We start from the raw sequence: 20,578 nt of genomic DNA, 5'->3' as shown, positions 1-20,578 counted from the left end.
AAACCAGGGAGGACAGTTTCAGAGCAGATCTTTCAGTAGTGACTTAATGATCTTGATTACTCTTCAATGACAGCAGCTCACTGACTGACTTCTGAGGAGTTGTACCCTGCTCCATGACAGGAGGAAGAGTTGAGGGGGATCTACAGTGGTTCTTCAGGTAGAAGACACGCTCCTGCAGTGGTCCTTTCTGCCAACCCACGCACTCAAGGATTTCACCCCAGGAGTTTTTTAGGGTGACAGGCAAGGCCTTTTGATCATTTTCTTCATTAGCACACCTAGTGTGCAGCACTGCACTCCTTCATCTCTCACGATGTTTAAAAAATGTCACATAAATTATTTTCTATCTATAATATGTCCTCAAATTCCTGTTGCTTGAGGGAGGTATCTGTGTGGTTCAGAAGTACAAGGCTGTCCCCATTCTTCATTTTTGTAATTTAAGTCTATACATTGAACATGCTGCTTTTGGTGTACTTAATGCTAAGGGAGACAGTGTCCAAATCCAACACCATGGTACTTGCTGGTGAGCAAGTAGCATCACTGTCATAATCCTTTGGAACACAATACTTCAAAAATTTTTAACTCCATAATGGAAGAGGAGAGAAAACAAGTATGAAGGAAAGCACCTTTCAACGTGGTTTCCTTTCCGTAATGTGACAGATTGAGCACCCTGCTCCTGACATGTCACTCTACCCCACTTCTGTGCAGCAAAGAAAGTTTAAATATAGAGAGTCATGTTCTTCCCTCATGGTATGCAGAGTTCCCAGGTTTCTTCATTGAAATACCAGCTTTTTTCCCTTTTTTTAACTTTCTTAAGAAACAAATAGGGTATTCTGCTCATCTCACAGCCACAATCAGACCGCACATGGTGCAGTGCTTGGGGGTGACAGGAACTGCGCTGACCAGCTCTCATGGAGGACCTGGGGCATTATCCCTGCCCTACACACACTTTCGGTGACTTAAACCTCACCGACCCAGGACTCTGCTGGGGAACTTCATGAGCTGGCACCTACTCAGATGTCTCTGCCTCCAGAGCCTGCCCTGCTCACCCTGTCATCCCTTCTCATGCCTGGCTTCCCACACCACCAGCAGCGGCTGTGGGCAGAAGAACAGCATGAGAACCTTGTGGACATGGAGGGTTAAACAGGAACAGCGTCAAAGCTGGCTCTGGCGGCCTGAGGAGCGCCCAAGACAGTTTAAAGTTCGGGGCGGGGGGGGTTCAGCCGGCAGCTGAGGAATCCATAGCTTGTGCCAGCACCACGGAAACCCTTTCCAAAACAAGACTTAAAACTACCCTTAACGATCTCATTTCAGAGCCTGACTTTGACGCACAGCTCCGCTCTCACCGCCTTTTCCTGACAGGACATTTATGCCTGTTATGCATTATCACCCTGTGACCCACCGCCCCTGCAGACACCTCCTGCTCCAGCCCCAGCTGCCACCACACACTGCTTGCCCTGCTTCATCCTGGCCTGGGACCCTTCCCTGGGAGGGCCCGTCCCACCACCAATGCACTGCAGTAGTGCTGTGCACTCGGGGAGCTGGCAGTAGTACTTCCCTAGTCCTCAAGGTAAACCAGAAATCTCTCCAATGAATGCATGTGCTCTGCAAGTCCTCCTCAAGCAGGGGACTGTATGCACCACCAGTCTCGACTGCCAGACAGAGACATACGTGCACATACCCTTCACCAGCAACACCACTCCCTCTTCCACAAATTACAGAAAGGTTTAACAAGATGCGCCACCTTGCAGGTTTTACACAGACACGTCACCTGAAGTACAGACATGGTTTGCTACAAAAACAAATGCCCAACTTCGACTTTCAATGTCGCTATTGTCTACCTGTGACTACACCTGCCATAGCGTGAAACCTCAGCATTAGGCACAGCTCAGATCACTCTCACAGCTTTGCCCAGTGACATGGAAAACATATTACGTGCAGAAGAAAATGTCATTACCATATTTGTGCTTTCATCATCTGGCAGCGATTTTATAACGGGGAAAAAAGGCAGACTGGAGTCTAGATTGAAAAGACATACCTGGTGCTTTCTCCACAAAGATTACTTTAGAGTCTTGCAGAAAGTTATGGCCAGTCAGTATCATTTTTTTCCCTCCAGTAACAGGAAAGCTGTCAGTACTTTGCTTCTCCACCAGAGGCAGTTCTTGGGCAGATCTCTGAGCTGGAGAATTATAAAGAAGATAAGCAAAAAAAAAAAAAAAAAAAGAAAAGCAACCACAAACACACACACACACACACACACACAAATAAGTATTGCATTAGTAAGTAACTTAATGCTTACCCTCATAAGCTAAGCTGTGTTTGATACAGAAACAAAGAAAGGTCAGAAGGAAACATGGAGGAAACATGGTTGGTTTTCAAGTGCCTTGATTGCAAACAATAGGGTTATCGCCTTGATTGTAAACAATAGGGTTATCAAATATAGCGGTACAGATTCAAAAGGCTCTCAAATAATAAGCTGGTTTAAAACTCAGCTTGACCTGTACTATATCAAAAAGTATATTTTTATTGAAATTCCTTTATTTAAAATAATTTTCTCTTATCTATAACATATATGCTGTGTGTTTACGAGGCACACATAACAAGATGACCATCCAGATCCAAAATATGTTTCAGTCACGAAACACTGTATTGCCAATTCTGCAAACAGAGGCAGTAGCCATGGGCCTCACAATCCAGCAAAAGTTCAGCATTCAGACAGTGTATTTCCACTGGCACCTGAGTGCCAAAGCACACATGGATCCATGCAAACAGAACTGGGTATTCTTGTGGCACATATTTTATCCCCCCCAACTGGTACATGAAGCAAGCGTGGCTGTGCTTCAAAGGGTGACGTGACATTTTATCCAGATTACATGGTTCCTCCTAGTGTCACATGTATTAAGAGATGCATGAAGTTTTTGGCACCAGCTTATTCCACATTCTGCACTGGAAACAACACTAGCACTTATTTTTTCTCATGTTTTTCGCTCCTTTCAGGAGGCACATACCATGCTTTTGCTAGTTACACAACCCTCAAAACTGTGGTTCACTGATACAAATTCAATCAGGCTTTGTATTTAGTAGCTTCCTGAGCTTGGCACCTTTGCACAGACCAGTTCAGGATGTATTTATATTGCACCTTATCCTGCTATACAGCAACTGAAAAACTCTGATCAACCTGAACAGCAGAATGATGAAACCATGACTCCTGACATTTTTCGCTTTGCCTGTTAGACTAGAAATTGCCCTTGAATAAGAAACAAATGGGAAATTATTAATTTCATACATACCCTGGACAGAAGACAGGGTTTTATGCCAGTATACCTGCTATATGTAAAAAGGCTCTGCTGTTCTTCAAAAAAACCCACAGGCTTATCTTAATGCAACTCCCCAGTGCCAATACTGATTTGTTTATGTAAATTAATGACTGTGAGAGAGAGAAGCTAACACTGCTGGTCTAATTGCACTGCCCTTTCCTACAACTTCAGCCTCTCTTGCAGATTCAGACTACCAGAGTGGCCATGGTACTATCCTAGGCAAAAGGATGGAGTACTGTCACTGGTCTGAAAGTCTGTCACTGCTTTTGCAAGAGGAACACAGGGATGTTCTTTCCTACAGCCTCGCTATAAACAATCCCTGAAAAAGTACTATGCCTACAAGAAATCAAATGTTGACACGCTCCAGGACCTGCCAGACAACATTGCATAGGACTCCAGCCTGGCAATGACGTAGGAACAAGAGTGAACATGACCCTCCACCACGCATGGGGCTAGAGATGGTCAAGCTTTCCTCCCCCTCCCTTCTGCTCCCCACCCCCAGAGCTCACTCCCCACATACCCACCAGACATTAAGTTACTCCCTACGCTGTTGGCATCAGAAAGATGCACTTTGTGGAATCCAACAAAACCTTAAAAACTGTTTCAGTACATACAGCTGACCAAATCAGCAATGAGAGTTCGACTGAAATTCAATTTCCACCACTTATGCTGAAATGTTAAAGCTACACGAAGCAAATAGATTTTGTTTTGTGTTGGGGAGGCTGATGAGGCTTACAGGGCAAGAATGATATAGGTGTCTTAGGAGGGTGCCCCAGTGCATCTGATAAAAAGTAGTCTGTTCAATTAGAGAGACCCCAGCACAGAAGCCTGGTTTCTGGAGGTTTTCTGAAGCCACAGGCAGCTTGTGCCACTGTGTCAGCTCTAGTATACTGCTAGCTCTGCATCAAAGGGTTTGGGGTTTTGCTTGTTGGTTTTTGCTTTATGATATGGAGACAGAGAATGAATAGGACATGACAGCTGTTTTCCAAAACTCCTATAGCAGTTACCTGTATGACAGGGAGTCACAAAAAGAAAAAAAAAAAAAAAGAAAAAAAGCCTTGTCACTCTCAGGTCCATTATTAGTTTAGTTTAAGTGCACTCCACTGTTGTTTTAAGTGTGTTCTTTTCTATAGAAATAAATGTACAAAGCTACACATCTTTTTCTAAGACACAGGTGTTTTGTCTTCAGTATAAACCACTTTTGGAAAGCAGATTAAGATTCACCAACTAGACAGGCAAAGCGACACCAATGTAAAGCATGTCAGTGGACAAAGACTGCATGTGGGGTAGCACAATACCCAGTAAGAGAAGGATTTTCGTTGCTACTTACAGCACTCGATAGGGTTGGAGGCTACTTGCAAGGAGAGGGTCCTGCCATTGGCCTGCGGGATATGAACCCTGAAGACCAGTCGCACGCGCGTGTTCTTCCGACCGATGTCTGTCTCTCCCTTGCGCAGCTCAATGTCAGAGTTTCGGAGCTTTAATATCCCAGCACAGTCGATGCTATCCAAAAGGAAACATAGAGCAACTCAGTTTACTTCAAGCAGACTTCAGGAAGACATAAGCATGCAATATCTTCCATGTCTCCCATACATCCCCTCTTAAAAATATGAGTCAGACACAATCTGATAACCAGGCTGAACACTGCAGACTTTGTTAAGCCTAGTACTTGCATCCACAAGTAGCTACGTTGGGGCTGTCTGTAGTACCAGGTAGTAGATGCTCTTGAGCACACAAATTTAGGACGTTACTTCAGTTCCCCGAAGAAGATCTAAAAGATCCTTCCTCTCCAAGACATCCTGTAAGGATGGCGCTTACAGATTAACCAAAGCCCAAAGAAATAGCAAGACTAGAAAAGTCAATGGGATGAAACAATAGTGCACAAAGTGTTACTGACCTAGACCCACCTGGTTACTAAATATTTCACTTGTTACAGCTAATTTGGAGAAAAATCTGACATGATTTTGATTCCAGGGCAAAGTCCTGAAAATGCTTATTAATGAGCACAGCTCTTCCTAAGGTCAGCTCCACTGTCAATATGTTTGTATTTGAATGAGCTGGAAATACTCCCAAGCTGAGCATTGAGACAAAGTTCTGCATGAAAAAACCTAAAATCAGAGTCTTCCCTCCACATTAGAGAAAAATATGCTTTTTGTCATATAGAACTATAACTATTTCTGACCTTTTTCTCCTATTTTTAAATTTCAGGTTTCTCCAGCATGAGTTGACAAGTCAGAATTTTTGTCAAAGCAAATTTCAACAGAGGAAGTTCCCAGAACAAAAGGTATACAAACATACACACTCAAAAACCCACTGCAAAAATGCCTATGCTTTGGCCACAACTACAAAGCCTACATGGCAATTTCTTCTTCTGGGTACTGCTCTCTGGCATGCATTTTATTACACTGGATATGCATAGTTTAATTTTATTTTGCATTCAAAGAGCTTAATTCCCCTCCAGACCTTTGAAGTTCTGGTCTGAAGCAAACTGCAAACAAGAACTAGGGCAGTTTGATTTACCTTTTTTCTAAAGTATGTATTTCAAATAACAAAAAGGTCTTTGCTGATACAATCAAATAAACTAATGGAAGTATTAAAGCTTCTCAACAATGCATATTAGCAAGTGAAGCCATAAGAATTACCAAGTATTTGTACTTGTGTCAAAAATCTGCGCAAAGATCCATACAATAAGGAAGGAAAAGCATGCTTCTCAGTACTGTCTGTTCTATAGCAACACTTGTACAATAAATAAAAAGTAGTCAACGACATTTTTTTCAGAGCCAATAAAATTCAGAGGAGAAAAGGCATTTAAATTCAGGCTTGTAAATCATGGAAATCATGGAATTCAGGCTTGGAAATCATTAAAATCTGAAGACAACGGGAGTAGCTAAAAGTGCAAAAGTTTAAATGTGCAGATGAGCTTCAGTGTTTCACTGAATCAAGGCCTGAATACACAAAGTATATGTGAGAAGTCCTTGACTCCAAATTTCAATTCATTGTTAGTGATACAGGAGGTTTTAGGCTACTGATGTGTAAGGCTTGTATATGCCAAAGCATTGTCTATGGTTCTTGAGAAAACTCTATTATGACCTGGAACGCACGTCACAAAAATATTCATCTTGGTTCTTGAACTGTGTAACTACCTTTATTATAGGGAGAAAGATGATTGAAATGGTAATAATACTCCTAGGTGGCCAAAAATGTGATTCAGCCTGGACAAATAAAGATGCAAATAAGTATTGCGTAGGTACAAATTGGTGAAATTTCAATAACCTCAATGGAGTCGTGACAGCTTATGATGACAACAAATGGGGGCAATAATTTTGCAGGCTTGCCATGACTTTTAACACAATGCACTGACAGAGGTCCTCAGGTCTCGAGTGACGACCCTAAGCCCAGCTGGCAATGCAGCTAAACACATTCTAACTCTTCTATTTACATGAGGCACTCCAGGGCATGCTGTACATGACACTGCAAAACAGCTTCTAATAACCACTAGATGCAGAAAGACTTCAGGTGTCTGATACCATCTTCCACTTCATTAAGGTGCAGAAAACTGTATGAATAACAAGGAGTGAAACTGTGATTTTAGTAAGCTCCCTGGGATTTTCCCATGGCATTTGGCTTGGTGGAGCTGGGATTTCTTGCTTGCTTTCTGTCTGTCCACCTACTTATCTTTCTATCTACCTATACATACACACAAAGGTGCATGCATCTGCATAAGAATATGAATATACTCACATTTATAGACAAACTGAGAGCTGTACACACACACACAAGTACACACGAATTCCTCCCAAGGTAGACACCTCAGATAAGGGTCAGCATCATTTGAATGAGGAGGGAGACACATCAAATAAGGGCTAGGATCATTCAAATGAGGAGGCAGAGAGGATGGGATTAAATAATGTAAAGGGTCTCATGTATGTCACATACACAGATGGTTATTTGACCCTTTATACACAATCCTGTAATGAAATTTCCCTGTGTGTAATGGACCTAAGAGACACTTAATTGTCACTTAGACTCCTGCGAATGCAGAGATCCTAAGACATCCATGCCTGCTTTTCTGCATAGGACAAAACTTAACCCAGTTTAGTAACTCCAATCTGTAAGCTGTATCACCTTTACTCCTCTTCTTAGTTCTAGAAGCTTTGATTCTAAACAAATGCTGTGAAAAATGCTGATTTTTATTATGTAAGAAATAAAAGTGGTTTTATTAAGCTCAAAAACCACCAAGGCATTTGGAAATGCTCTCTAAGAGTTTCCTTTGACACCCAAAGATAAATTTTAATAGGTCCTGTTCCTTGTGCTAGTGTGTATAGGAGCAAGAGGTGTCACATTTAGAAACTAAATGCAGGAGCTGAGGTAGGAGATATTTACAGCTTGGTAACTGAGATACTTATTTTAAATGGCAAATAAGCACATTGGCTGAAACTCTAGAATGAAAGCAATCAGTTGTCATAAATATTTGTGAAGTTCATTTTGTTTTTAAGCTGATTAGAGGCAATTTGTCCTGGCAAAGTTGTGAAAGCGTACTATTACAGAGAAAATTTTATTAAAAAAAAAACCCACATATATATATGTATATATAGGAAAAAGAAAATTGTGTACAGGGAAAAACAAAACAAAACAAAACAAAACACACCAACACATAAGTAATCAAGTGAGATGACCAAGAGGAAACTGCTAGGAGTCAGATATGGTGCTTGGGTCTTACATTGCTCTCATGTTGTTCTCTGGAAGAAGTGGAATTTCCAGGACTTTGGTGTTGGAAAGTATCGTTTCATGGCTGGTGGTGGAAACAGTCTTCCCGGTGATCCGATGAACCTGGTAGAAGGCATGGGGTCGCAGCAGGCGGTCGTCTGCAGTCCCAATGAACAGCTGTAGCGTAAGCGGCTCGCTTTCTAAGTAACCATGTAGCTGGCAAGAGAACAGAAAATGCCCACTGAGCACCATGCACATAAACTGCTAGGAATCAATTAAACTTTTATAAGCAGGAGAGCCTAATTCAAGGAGAGAACTTGTGACAGGTGCTATGTGTTAAGTTCCCCCCTTCCATTTTTCCTGTAACGTAATATTGGTACAATAAAAAGGTGCACTCAGAAAATGTCTCATTATCCTAAAGGACCTGAGGCACTTTAGATGGGGTGAGCTTTTGAGCACTTCTGCTGCGTCCACAGAAAACTTTGCATAAATTCTGCTGTGGCATTCAAAAAAAAAAAAAACAACAAACCACAATGAAGTCAGTGTTCGCTCCCAGTACGTAGGGTGGCAAAACCGACAAGAGTTTGCAAGTGGAAAGGATGCAGCTTACCCATCCTTAAACTTCCCAGGCTGTCCTTTGTGCAGCAGCAGGCTGCTGCTCATGACACATCCCCTCATTAACTGATTTTTATGCTGGTAAATGCCTCCTGGGACAGTGTGGAGACAGATCACATATACACGACTAGTAGCTCACCATGTGTGTCAAATTCTTGTTATAATCGCACAAAAATCTCATTGAAGCTACTGGGCCTGACTTGAACCTCATCCATGTTACAGTGACCGCTCTGATGACAAGTTATTTCTGCCACAAGCTGGGGATGGAGCAGGACCAGAGTCTGACCTCATCCCCATCATCTCCTGAAGAAGCTGCTCCAGGTTCATGCTATGGGTCTCCCCATGTCTGGGGACAGCTCTAACCTCTGCTTAACCTGCCACCTGACACTGGAAAATGAGTCTCAAAAATCTCAAAATGAACATCAAAAATCATTCTCTTGCAGCAGTTAGCTGCAATGCCTCATCCCATGGGAAGGGAGGATGCAGCAGCTAGGATGCAGCAAGAGGAGCATGGGTGAGGTGAGCTGTCCCAGGGGGATGCACCATCACAGAGCAAACCTGTTCACTTTGTTGTAGGCTTAGTTACTTCTGAGAATGGTTCAGGTGGGTTTGGGCATGAGTTATCTACCATCACTGCACCATCACTAAATCTGACAAATCAAAATTAGACCACTGATCATAATCTGGTGAGGTGCAACATTTTTAATTTACAGTGCATGCAAGTTCAAAGCTAAACACAGCTGAACGCAAGTAGTGAAAACCATATAAAATGTTGATATTTGTGTTTGGCTTGCTTTTACTCTCCTTTAATCTCTAAAAATGATTTGTAGCTTCATAATAAGATCTATCTCTTCAGGGTATTTTACCATCTGACAGCAGGAATGCAATTAAGAATAGAGATCTTGAGTCACTTTTGCTCCTTGAGCATTGCAAAATTCTGGTGAGTGCAAACACAGGCACGAAGCCTCCCCACTTCTATCAAACATGCTGATGGCAACAGGAATGCACAATGGCATTGGTTCAGGTACCATGGTGACCAATGCATGAGCAAGGAAGGATGTTGTGCCTCTCCAACCACTAATCGGGCATTCTGCAGACTTTTCACCCTAGGCTTTGGTCAGAAGAGCCAAGAGGAAAACAGGGGGTTGTGGTATGATATGGGGGGTTTCTGTATGAGGACTCTCAAACTGAAAAGATATTAGCAGCCGTTTGAAAAATCTGCAAAATGATGGAGAGAGAAAAGTAGAGCCAAGCCTGCAGGCTGGCTTCAGCCGGGTGCTGTGGGCTGCACGGTTCAGTTCAGCCCCACATGGGACAGTCACCTCCTGTGACTCTTGATACCTACATTAGTGGTATGCTGCAAAAAGAGGGCTTTTTGGCTTTAACCCCCACATGTGGACATGCAGCCTGAGCTGCTGGTGGGCGATCACAGGTGCACTCCCAGCACAACCAGTGGCCATGGGGAAGCCACCATCCTACTTACGACCACCATGTGCCCCCACCTCGCAGCCCTGGCTGGACATGACTAACACTGGCATGCATGAGTGGGGCTGGCAGAGTGACCTGGATTTGGCCCAGGCTGATCTCACCCCCCTCTGGCATCTCCAGAACCTCAGCAGCAAAGCTGAGGTAATGGAGGAGACCCAAAGTACAGCAGGGTATTTTTGATCAAGAGCAGCATGCAGGTTTTCCGGGCGGAAAAGTAAGACAGTGTGACACACCAGCTGATTAGGTTTCTATGCATTACCAGTGGTCACTTCTCTAACTCGTCATGGACGGTACTTTTTAAGGAGAGTATAAAATTAAAACAAACACATATTGAATTACAAGGCTGCTTTAAAGTTAAAAATAGACTAGCAAGTAACCCAAACCTCAACTCAGCAAAAGCAAAATCGTACACTGAAGTACCCATATGTTTTACTGAATCCAGGCAAAGGGGTCAAAAAATGTTGGTCTTACATTGGTTCTGCTATTTCAGGCTTTATCTTTAAATCTGAACTCAGTTACTACTGTATCTTGTAACCCACTGCTGAGTCTCAGCTTGTGCTTTTCCCACAGGTTTCCTACAGGAGGCAACTGAACACCCAAAGTCCTCAGCTTTGCCCACCTGCCCTCTCCCAAGAAGTGTTCACATGTCCACATAAGATCTCAGATGAATGTTTTGCATTGTTTTACAAGGTTTGTGATCTTTAAACTAAATTTATATTACTTTTTTTGGTTAGTTTTGTATGATTGCTTGTTTCAGGGACCTGTCCTACAGTCATGCTGGGCTTGCCTTTGGATCCATTACCCACAGTTACCTATTCCCTGTCAGCTACTTCTGTACCTGAAGACAATAGTGGCTACTGCACTGAATGAACATGAGTTTTCGAGAGCTGGGAAGGGCCAAAAATGTACAGAAAGACTAATGTAATCACTATACTGTTGATTCTGCTGCCCTCAAAACAAGCAAAATCCAGACACACTGTTATGTTTTACGTCATATGCTGCGGTAAAAGGCATCTGATCTGCAATATGTATTTCCCTCTGAGTTTTACCCATTGCATGACATTATTTACTTTAACATTTGGTCACATAACCGTGTGAGCTAACAGAAGCAATAAAAGAAAACAACGCAAGGAGTAACATTTGAAGGGGCACCTACTGTGGATGACTAATTTTAGATTATGCACCCAGTGCATGATTTCTGTGACAGCAGTGTTGAGCTCTGGGAGTTTTTGGCATGATGCACATGTCTAAAGAATGGGCAAGATTTTGCTTACTCTCAGCTGGGTGCAGCGAGAATATTCTGCAGCTCCCTCAAAATATATAATAAAGCAGTATTACGGAGTCATTTGGCAAGACGAGGAGGAGAGCAGCGTCAGGAAAGGCGGAGCTGCAGTACTCTAGGCTGTTAGATTTGTCAACAGGTAAAGGGAATATCAAATAAGAAAAGTAAAATGGGACAGAGGAAAAGGACGGGGATTGATTCTTTTTCTTAGTGGGGAAAGATCTCGCGCATTCACATCCAGGCATATTTTCCACGCATGCTCTCGAATACTGTACTTGGTGGTATAATAATTCTGTTTCCTCGCGTGTGACATGGGATGCATGCGTCAGACACCCTATTTTTATCTTTTTCTCTGTGTAGCACAGTCCAAAGCTCTTCTCTTAATAACTCAGTGGCTGAGTATGGGTGACAAAGGCTGCTTTTGGGTATGGCATTCATAATAAAGGATGTGCCTTTCCTACCAAGCATGCTTCGCTTGGCAATACATAGATCCAAGTGGAAAGAGCTGTACATTCCCCTGCTGTGAAAGTGTAAAAGGATGTAGGCACACAATGTTCCTGAATGAGTTTTCCTTCCCAAATAAAGGTGAGGATACACCAGTCACCTGATCAAGTACAAAGGAAAGATGCAGGCAAAACTTAAGAATGCAGACAAGACCTCCGTGGTCAATGGTTTTGGTTTTGAAAGTAGGTCATATTCTTTTGTTCTGATCAACTATTGACTACCCTGCTCTTTTCCTTTTCCTGTTAAAAATATTTGAACTGATCTCAAGTGATATTTGCATTTATACTATCTGAAGCTGCTAAGATCAAAATCAGACTTAACTGTGGGCCTGTTTCACATTCCTCTAATTCTATCAAAAAGCGATGCAGTCACTGGTAATTAATGCCAGAACAGGACCGATCACAGCTAAGCTCTTTGTCACCTTACATAATTTTACGCAAGAGGGAGGGAAAGGCTGCGCCAGCTGGGCAACTGCTCCACCGCACCAAACTTTCCCTGGGATTCCTACACCTCTCCATCATCACTTTCACAACACCCTCTCCTACCGACACGTCTTGATTCTCACCAGTAGATTGCTGCTCATCTCAGCACAGGATGCCAAAGCAAACTCCGGCCTTTCCCTAGGGAGAAACGCGATGCATCAGGGCTGAATGTTTTCATGCATCCCAGTGCCATGGTGCTGAACGCCCGGTGTCTTCTTCCGGCAGCCAGCAAAGCAGGAGGGAAACAGCATTATTTCAGCCCTCACAGCCAACATCTGCCTGCAAAGTACTATCTGATTCTGTCCTACAGCAGTGAGAACCTGATGTTTATCACAGACATGAGCATAGCCAGCCTACCTGGATTCCAACCATGCACCTGGTGCATATCTATGAAATTCGGCAATCAGAATTAAACAGACTTGAAAAATGATGAGCAGAAGGAGGTGAGGTGCTTTTAACACGAACATTAGGAAAAAAAAAAAAAAGCCAAACCTCCTCAAATCTCACTATAGTTACTGAATTTGGAGGAATTTTTGCAAATGTCATATCCAATAACTCAAACGCTATTTCAGCATCGGTGGTTATTCTAGAGTCTGTGAGGAAACTTCTATTATTTAAGTCATGACATTTATTTTAAGAAACATGGCTGAAATATTCTGTGTACTCCCTTCCAAGTGCTTTATGCTTTTGGCATGCTGAAGCATCTGTTGAAATGCTCAGAAAGCTACCTGTCACAGCAAGGAGCCCTCTGTGCCTGGACAGGCTTCTGGAAGCCACTGAAAGAATGATCCTGTTCTGAGGGGACACAGCAGCCAGGGACAACCACTGCACCCACCCAAACTGTCAGGAAAAAAAAAAAGGGACTACGATACATAATAGTTTTTAAGTGTCCTTATTGGGAGTTCTGGGGAAAGGCTGCAAAAACCCTACAGTGGTGCATTCCTCCAGACTCTGACACTAAATATGTTAAATGACTGTAGTGACTGATTTAGGGCTTAGCCTGTTGCAACGCATGCAAGGTAGAGCTCCAACTAATAACAAAGTGGGGCACAACCAGGAACCTAGTATTCACACTCTAACCTAGTCAGCAGATTGTGCCTGAGACTCTCCAGGCTACTATGGGCTGCATCCTTAATGATTATAATGTGCCAAAAAAATCCATAGGTAATGTCCATATCAGCAATATCTGTGCCTGTTCTTTTTACGTTTGGTACATAATAAAGACAACAATTAAATACACTCATTTATGCCTCTAAAAGTAGTAAGAACAATATCTACATTTTCTTATCCAACCATGTACCTGATGGCCACCCTGCTTGCAGCAGGTACTGCAGTGCTTAGGCTCAGCAATGCTGACATGTCTGGCTGTCCCTCTTGCTTTTCTAGAACTGTTCAAGGAATACCCTGAGTCAGTCTGGAGAGAATCATTACTGAGACTAAACACCCAGTCTGGGTAAAGTGGGCTTCTTTCCCTTTTCTTCCCATCAGTGTTTTGGAATGTAATTCCAATCCTTTCAAAAAGGTCAAACAGGATAAAATCTATAAAATAGTGGAATTTTTAAAGCAATTGCTGCTTGTCTGTTTGAGCCAGAGCTTCAGGAGCTACACAGCAAAGAGCTTCATTGCTAACTTTCTCAAGTAGGTCTTTTTTTTTGTTACAGTAACCACACTTGATGAATGATAAAATGAAACAAATTGTCATGGTTTTAAAATGTATCTAATTTACACCTTCAAAATAATAAGGTCTGTGAGTGCTCAGTGTCCTAATTTTTTAAAACTTTTTTTTTTTTTTAAAACTAAATTGAAAAACTACTGTTAAAACTACAAAGAAAGTGCACAAACATTTCAAATATTGATTTTAGCCGTGAGCACCAAGCATGCATAAAAACAGGGTCATCAATCTGATTTTTAAGAAGAATTTACTTTTAGCTACCGTGTAGAAGCACTAGAAGACGTGAGCCATTGCATCATGGGTTTAAATGGGACGAGGGAGAAGTTGCTCTTGTGGGCAATGACTGTCATGTGAAGCCAAGACGCCGAGGGTGAGGTCAGGAGACTCAGGCAGCTATTCTCGTGTGCACTGCAGGGATTCTGCCCAACCTTTGCCTGGGCAGCCACTGAACTGCTCTGCCTCCACACCCCTGGGCTGAAAACACCCAGCGACCTGCAGCTGAATGCCCAGGGAGTTAGCAACCTCCAGCTTGGGGGAAAAAAAAAAAAAAAGACACAAAAAGACTGCCCTACTCATTGCAAAATTCCCTCCACCTATTCCTCCCCATTTTGGCTCCAAATTCCTTTCCTAGGGGGGGCTTGAAGAAAATACACACCTCAGGTTTGCCAAGGTAGGAGACTGTAGAGGCTCTTTGCTCAGTCTCCCATCCCAAACCACAGGGCTTAACACCAAGTGCCACGGGAGAAGGCATATTGACTATTCAATCCTGTTCAGAGTATGGGTTGGAAGGGATCTTCAAAGGTCATCTAGTCCAACCCCCTGCAACAAGGAGGGACATCTTCAACTAGATAAGGTTGCTCAGAGCCCCATCCAGCCTGGTCTTGAATGTCTCCAGGGATGGGACATCTACCACCTCTCTGGGCAACCTGCGCCAGTCTTACCACCCTCATTGTAAAACACTTCTTCCTCATGTCTGGCCTGAATCACCCCTCCTTTAGTTTAAAACCATTATCCCATGTCCTATTGCAACAGGTCCAGCTAAAAAGTCTGTCCCCATCTTTCTTATGGGCCCCTTTGAAGTACTGAAAGGCCATAAGAAGGTCTCCCCACAGCCTCTTCCTCTCCAGGCTGAACAAAGCAGGACTCAAACCACTCCAGACTTCTCCATTCAAGGGGGAAGGTGGGCAGCCCTGCTGCAGATCATGGGTGCACTGCACGCTCCCGGGCAGCGGCAGGGAACCAACAGGCAGCTGAACTCTGTGCTCCAGAGAGTGCTCCAGGCAAGCGCTGGCAGGCCCCAGCTGAGAGGAGCAGGACCCCATGGGGCAAGAAGCAGCCCTGGCACTGTCAATTTGGCCAGACGAGCAGCATCCCTGGGGCACCAGCAAACCACTGCAGCACCCACCTCGCTGCAGGGTCTTGCAGCATCTCCATCTCTTTCCATCTGTTTCCCTCCAGTTTCAGCACCATGCTCTGCAAAATATTTAGGACTGAGAGAGGCACATCATCCTGAACCAGTACTTCTTCCCATTGCTGGCAACCAGGCACACAACAGGGGCTGCTAGTTTTCAGATGAGGTAGGTGCAAAGCTCAGCTCCAGGACACTTGTCAGTGTGGACACAAAATGGAGGTGCTAAGCTTGGGCCACTCGGATGCTCCTGTACACTCTAGTTTTTGGTGAGAGCACAAGCCAAAAAAAAGAGAAGTGTCTTATTCAAAACAGCAGAGCAGACAGACTTCAGAATATATTTAAAAAAAAGAAAAAAAAAGAAAAAAAAAGGACCTCCCTAGGAGCTGAGGTGACCCTCTGGCTGTGATAGCTTCTGCTGAATTTTATCTGACGCAGTTAACCAATAAATTATATAATTTATGCCCTGTGTGACTTAACATATATGCTACTACTCTTTAGTTCCTTCACTTACTTCAAATAAAAATGTAACAGGAATTCCTACAGGTTTTTGTGGTGGTTTCAAGATTTACTTTTCCTTTCTAAAACTGATTTTTCTTGGATTCACTCATACTCTGTTTTAAGATCCAAATGTAGTGAGAGCCTGTCCACAAATAAAAATAAGATGGCTTGCTCCAGCAAAGGACTAAAGCTGGGCAGAGGGCGAGAGCTGGATAGGAGAAGGAGTGAATGGAAAACAGCAGGAGTGTGTTTTATGTGGCACTTTCTAGTGCTGCCACTTGGACTTCAATTCAACAGTGCAGCAAAAGAGCAGCTGTTCACATCATGATTAATAAAGACCTATATAAAACTTCCAGCTGCAAATACGCTGTGAGGAATTAATAATCTTAATGTAATAGAGATGCTGTACTCTCAGTCACTGGCTCACAAGTCATTTCAGTCCCTACCCCAGGAAAAACTGCCTTCGTGGCTGCTGGGTCTCAGCACAGCCATGAAACCTCCGTGTTCAAACAGCCACAAGACGCTACTCTCTGTTTCTAAGAAGGATTTTCCTCCTCAAAAATACACATACCTAGAAACCAACCCAAGTTGCACTCCTCCTAAAACCGTCAGACTCACAAGAGGGATGCCCATCAAAAGAGGAGTTACCAGCAGAATGGATTTGTAGGTCCTGAGCACCTCATGCACTGAGACACCAAGAAATCATTACTGTTCTTGTGCTATGTTCTATGATGAGACTGAAGAGACATCCTTTCCCTAATCCTTGTTGCCTCATCTCACTCCACAGCCCCACTTTCAGGTGACTGGAGGCAGCCAGCCCTCTCAGCACCACAGTTCATCTCCAAAAGCACAGCCATGGGAGCTTCCAAAAGCTCCTTGTAGGGCAGGGCTAGGGAGAGTTGCTTCCCTGTGGAGAGATGTAGGTGGCCCCCATGCCAGGCAGCCCACTTAAATGAAGAATTTTTCCTCTTTTTGAACAGCCTCACACTTCCCCAAGGGAGGTCCCTGCTGGCCCTCATGCCGGGGTGGGGGGACAAACCTGTATAGCTTGTCCTGCAGTTCGGCAAACGTGACCTTTTGGGGCTCTCCACCCTAGCAGCCTGCCAGTGTTTGCATTTGAACAGGATCCTTAGCAATATGAAGTTGAAGTGCAGGAGGCTTTCAAATTGCAATTAAGTAAATGCATGCTGACAACAGAGAGCAGGGCTCTGGAAACCGCAAGTTAAAAACCTGGGTCTGAGGGGAATTCCAATAAAATAGTTCCCTCCCTGAAACTACCCAACCCCTCAATCTACTTAGCTTCCACTCAAACATTTGCTCTCAGCATCCATAACACCTTTCCTTTTCGACAGCCATACTCATGATCACATAAGAGTTAAAAAAAAAAAAAGAAAGAATAAGTTACTTAAAAAAATCACAAGAGCACTGCAACAGGAATTCATTACATATTCCTAGGCAGATACCCCAGGCAAGCTTATACCTGTGAACCTGTTTTTCGTCATGCCGCTGACACATTGCTCACATCCAACAAGTTCCCATTTGTGAGTGAGCACAGGCTGGCTCAGGATCCTCGGGCGTGTGTCAGGTGCCGTCAGCACAAGCAAGAAAGGAATGATGCCCTCACCAATGCCCATCCCCACAGAGCCACCACCAATATCCACCAGCGAATTCTACAAACCTGAGACACCCCACATACCTCGAATGCCCTATTATCACTTGATGGCTCCCTAGCTGTCATGGTGCTGCAGTAACTGCATTACTTTGAGTTCCCACCCCTGCAAATTTGAGGGCAACGGGGTGCCTGGCTGCCCCCAGGGGTTATCTGCTTAAGGGTCAATGCTTTTGATGTGGTTTTCCTACTCATCAAGATGAACACTGGCTCACACAGGACAGGGGCAACACAGTTCCAGGTGAAACACCTCTGGTGTTCAAAGACACCAGTGAGACAGTATTAGACCAGAAGAGGTTGCTTTCCCCCTAAATTTTAACTCCGATCCCAAAGACTTTTATTTAAACTGCTACTGAAGACAGAAAGCTGGGACTATGTTTAAAGGCTTTATCTCTGTAAATATTTGGAGAGCTAAAAATACTGAGCCATATTCATAATATGAATATTGGGCTTACTGTTCTGTTGTGGTTAAAACTACTATAAATACACCTCCAATTCTTAATTTCTCTGGTTTTCCAAGAACTCCTTTAAAAAGACAAAAAGCTATTATGTAAGACATCTTGCTATTTAATTAGCCATCAGAGTCAAAGGCCACAGCACAGAGCATGAACTGAAAGCTCAGTGTTTGAGGCAGACAAAGCACGTATTGCACTAGCACGCTATATAGTTGTATATCTCACGTGGGACTATTATAATCAGACAGTCCATGAGTCAAGCCCTGACTGCTTTCTGTGCTTGGGGAAAGGAGGGAGTGTGAAGGGAGGCTACCTGAAGGTCTGAAATAAACCTCCTTGCTTCCTCTGCAAGTCACAGGAATATTGATGGCTTATAAATTTCAGCATACTTCTGTCTGTTTTTTTATATAAAAATAACTAAAAGAAGGAAAGCACTTCAAGGCCTTTTATAAAGACGCAGAGCAAGGATGACTTTGTAGCTGAAGGAAGAACTGGGTAGAAGGTGATCAAGTATCTCCAGCTCTGCCAGATAGGTTTTGCTTCATCAGAGATACAGGGCTTGATTAGAGCAAAGAAAATTTTGTAACAAGTTTTTACTTATTTCCAGCCTGCTCTATGTTTAATCAATTTGTGCTTCAGCAGTCTTATAAAACAAAAACCAGCAACTGTGCCATGTGGCCGAGTAACCCTTTCTTCACTACACAAAACACAGCACTTCTCAGCCCTCTGGTTCCAACCCTTGCACTATTTACACCTGCATTCCTTGAGGAATAAAGCAGATTAAGCTCTTGTTCTTCAGAGTCAGAAAAGTGCTGTCTGCATGTATATGTTCCTCAAGACACGTTCTGCTTCCATTGTTTCAACCCTTTAAAAGTGTTGTCATCACATGCACAAGATTCATAAACATGCGATTTCTGACTTCTGTCTCAGAGCAGAAAAGGGCAGTGTGTTTTGCCAGTTCACTGCACACTTCTGGTCCTACTCTCCTTCCACAAGCCACCTTTGATCCACCTGGTCCTACAGCTCCAATTACGCTGCAGTTTTATCTGAGAGCGTGCCTTCTATGAAAAGTATCTTAATGCAGCAATAAAAATAGGTCAGGTATAACTTATAGCTCAACTTCAAGGTTTTGACCTCCAAGACAGTTGAAAAAAACTGTGAAAAATTCAGAGAGACTGGGTTTCATGCTTGAGTTGTTTGAGAGCAAAAGTGATGCCATTGGTTGATGTCACCTGTTTTACAAAAAAAAAAAAAAAAAAATCCTGTGACATTTATACCTTTAATAGAAAGCTGTAATCTTTTGGCTTTTCAGTTTTGAAAGAAACAGAATTTAAACATTGATGCAACAGACCAGACTCTCTGACCAACAAGCATAACATGAGCAGTTCTGCCCAACAGGCTACAAGCACTACAATGAACTGAAAGACCTGTGATCTCCAACAGGGAGTAAAAAAAAAAAAAAAGCACACAAGACCCTTAGATAAACTTTCTCAACATATAGAGACTATTTTCAATCTATTATTCTAAATATTGTCACATTGAGTAACATTATTTAGCAACAGCTGTTGCATTAGAATTTCATCCAAATACTGAAGAGCTAATACCACAAGCCCGTTTAAAGCTAGTAAGACAGCCAAATAAAGTGTTGTGAATATTAATGGCAGAACTTGCCAATAAAAGCTTTACAGAGTAGTTTATCTGCTGCTACAAATGAATGACACCTTGTTGCAGCTGGTGTAGCAGGATGTCAGTGCACCACTGGAGTTTGAGGAAGACGCTGAGGGTATCACTTTCTCCTTCAAAGGGATGTACAATGAGTATTGGTGACCAGGATCTGTGTTTTCACACCCAAATCAAGACAGTCTCTGTATCAACCTGTTGATTTCAAACATGAGGCTCTGGCATGGGCCAAGTCACAAGCCAGAGACAGGAATGCCAAAATCTCAAAAGGCACTGCTCCTCGCCATCATACTCAAGCCTTACGTGGGTATATAAACCAAGAAGCAAACCTTGGTTCTGGCAAACTGCTAAGACCTTAAAGCCCACTGGGCCTGGTTACACATAATTACACACAACATATCAAGTCAAAAAGGTGATTCACAGCACCTAACTTCAACTATAGCACCTACAGGCTGGACAACAACACGGTCTGGTCTCTTTGGCTGCCTTCACAGCCAGCAAAATCAGACATGCACTCTGAAGGTGTGACTTACCTGAGCTGTTTCAGATGTTCACACCAGCCTAAAATTAATAGCTCCCTAAACTCTATACCAACAAGCCTTACCCTGATGATAGAGGGAAACTAAGGCAATTAGCTCAGTTGCAGACATCTACTGTTAGCTGTATAAATCCAAAACACAGATTTACAACTGTAACCAGCCTAGGCCACGGTTCAACGCAGGAGTGTCCCACAAACCCAGGGCAGTGCTGCGAGAAAGGCACACTGCTCTTAGCCCAAAGAGAGGAGGAGCAGAGCTGCTG

The 20,578-nt window shown here is 43.2% G+C and overlaps 1 protein-coding gene across 7 annotated transcripts in view; it reads right to left on the bottom strand.

Moving 5' to 3' along the window:
• The window catches only part of NFATC1 (nuclear factor of activated T cells 1), a 113,389-nt gene that overhangs the window by 59,883 nt on the left and 32,928 nt on the right, over positions 1 to 20,578 (bottom strand). For all 7 annotated transcript variants that reach the window (XM_065052265.1, XM_065052262.1, XM_065052263.1 and 4 more), the window contains exons 4-6: positions 8,035 to 8,237; positions 4,645 to 4,817; positions 2,036 to 2,176 (exon numbers count right to left, since the gene is read on the bottom strand). In XM_065052265.1, coding sequence (XP_064908337.1) covers positions 2,036 to 2,176; positions 4,645 to 4,817; positions 8,035 to 8,237 — 517 coding nt within the window. The remainder of the gene's footprint in view (positions 1 to 2,035; positions 2,177 to 4,644; positions 4,818 to 8,034; positions 8,238 to 20,578) is intronic.

The sequence above is a fragment of the Columba livia genome, chromosome 2 (genome assembly GCF_036013475.1).
Source record: "Columba livia isolate bColLiv1 breed racing homer chromosome 2, bColLiv1.pat.W.v2, whole genome shotgun sequence".
Lineage (NCBI taxonomy): Eukaryota > Metazoa > Chordata > Aves > Columbiformes > Columbidae > Columba > Columba livia.
Note: the sequence above shows the minus strand (reverse complement) of the source record. Positions and strands in the feature narration are given on the sequence as shown.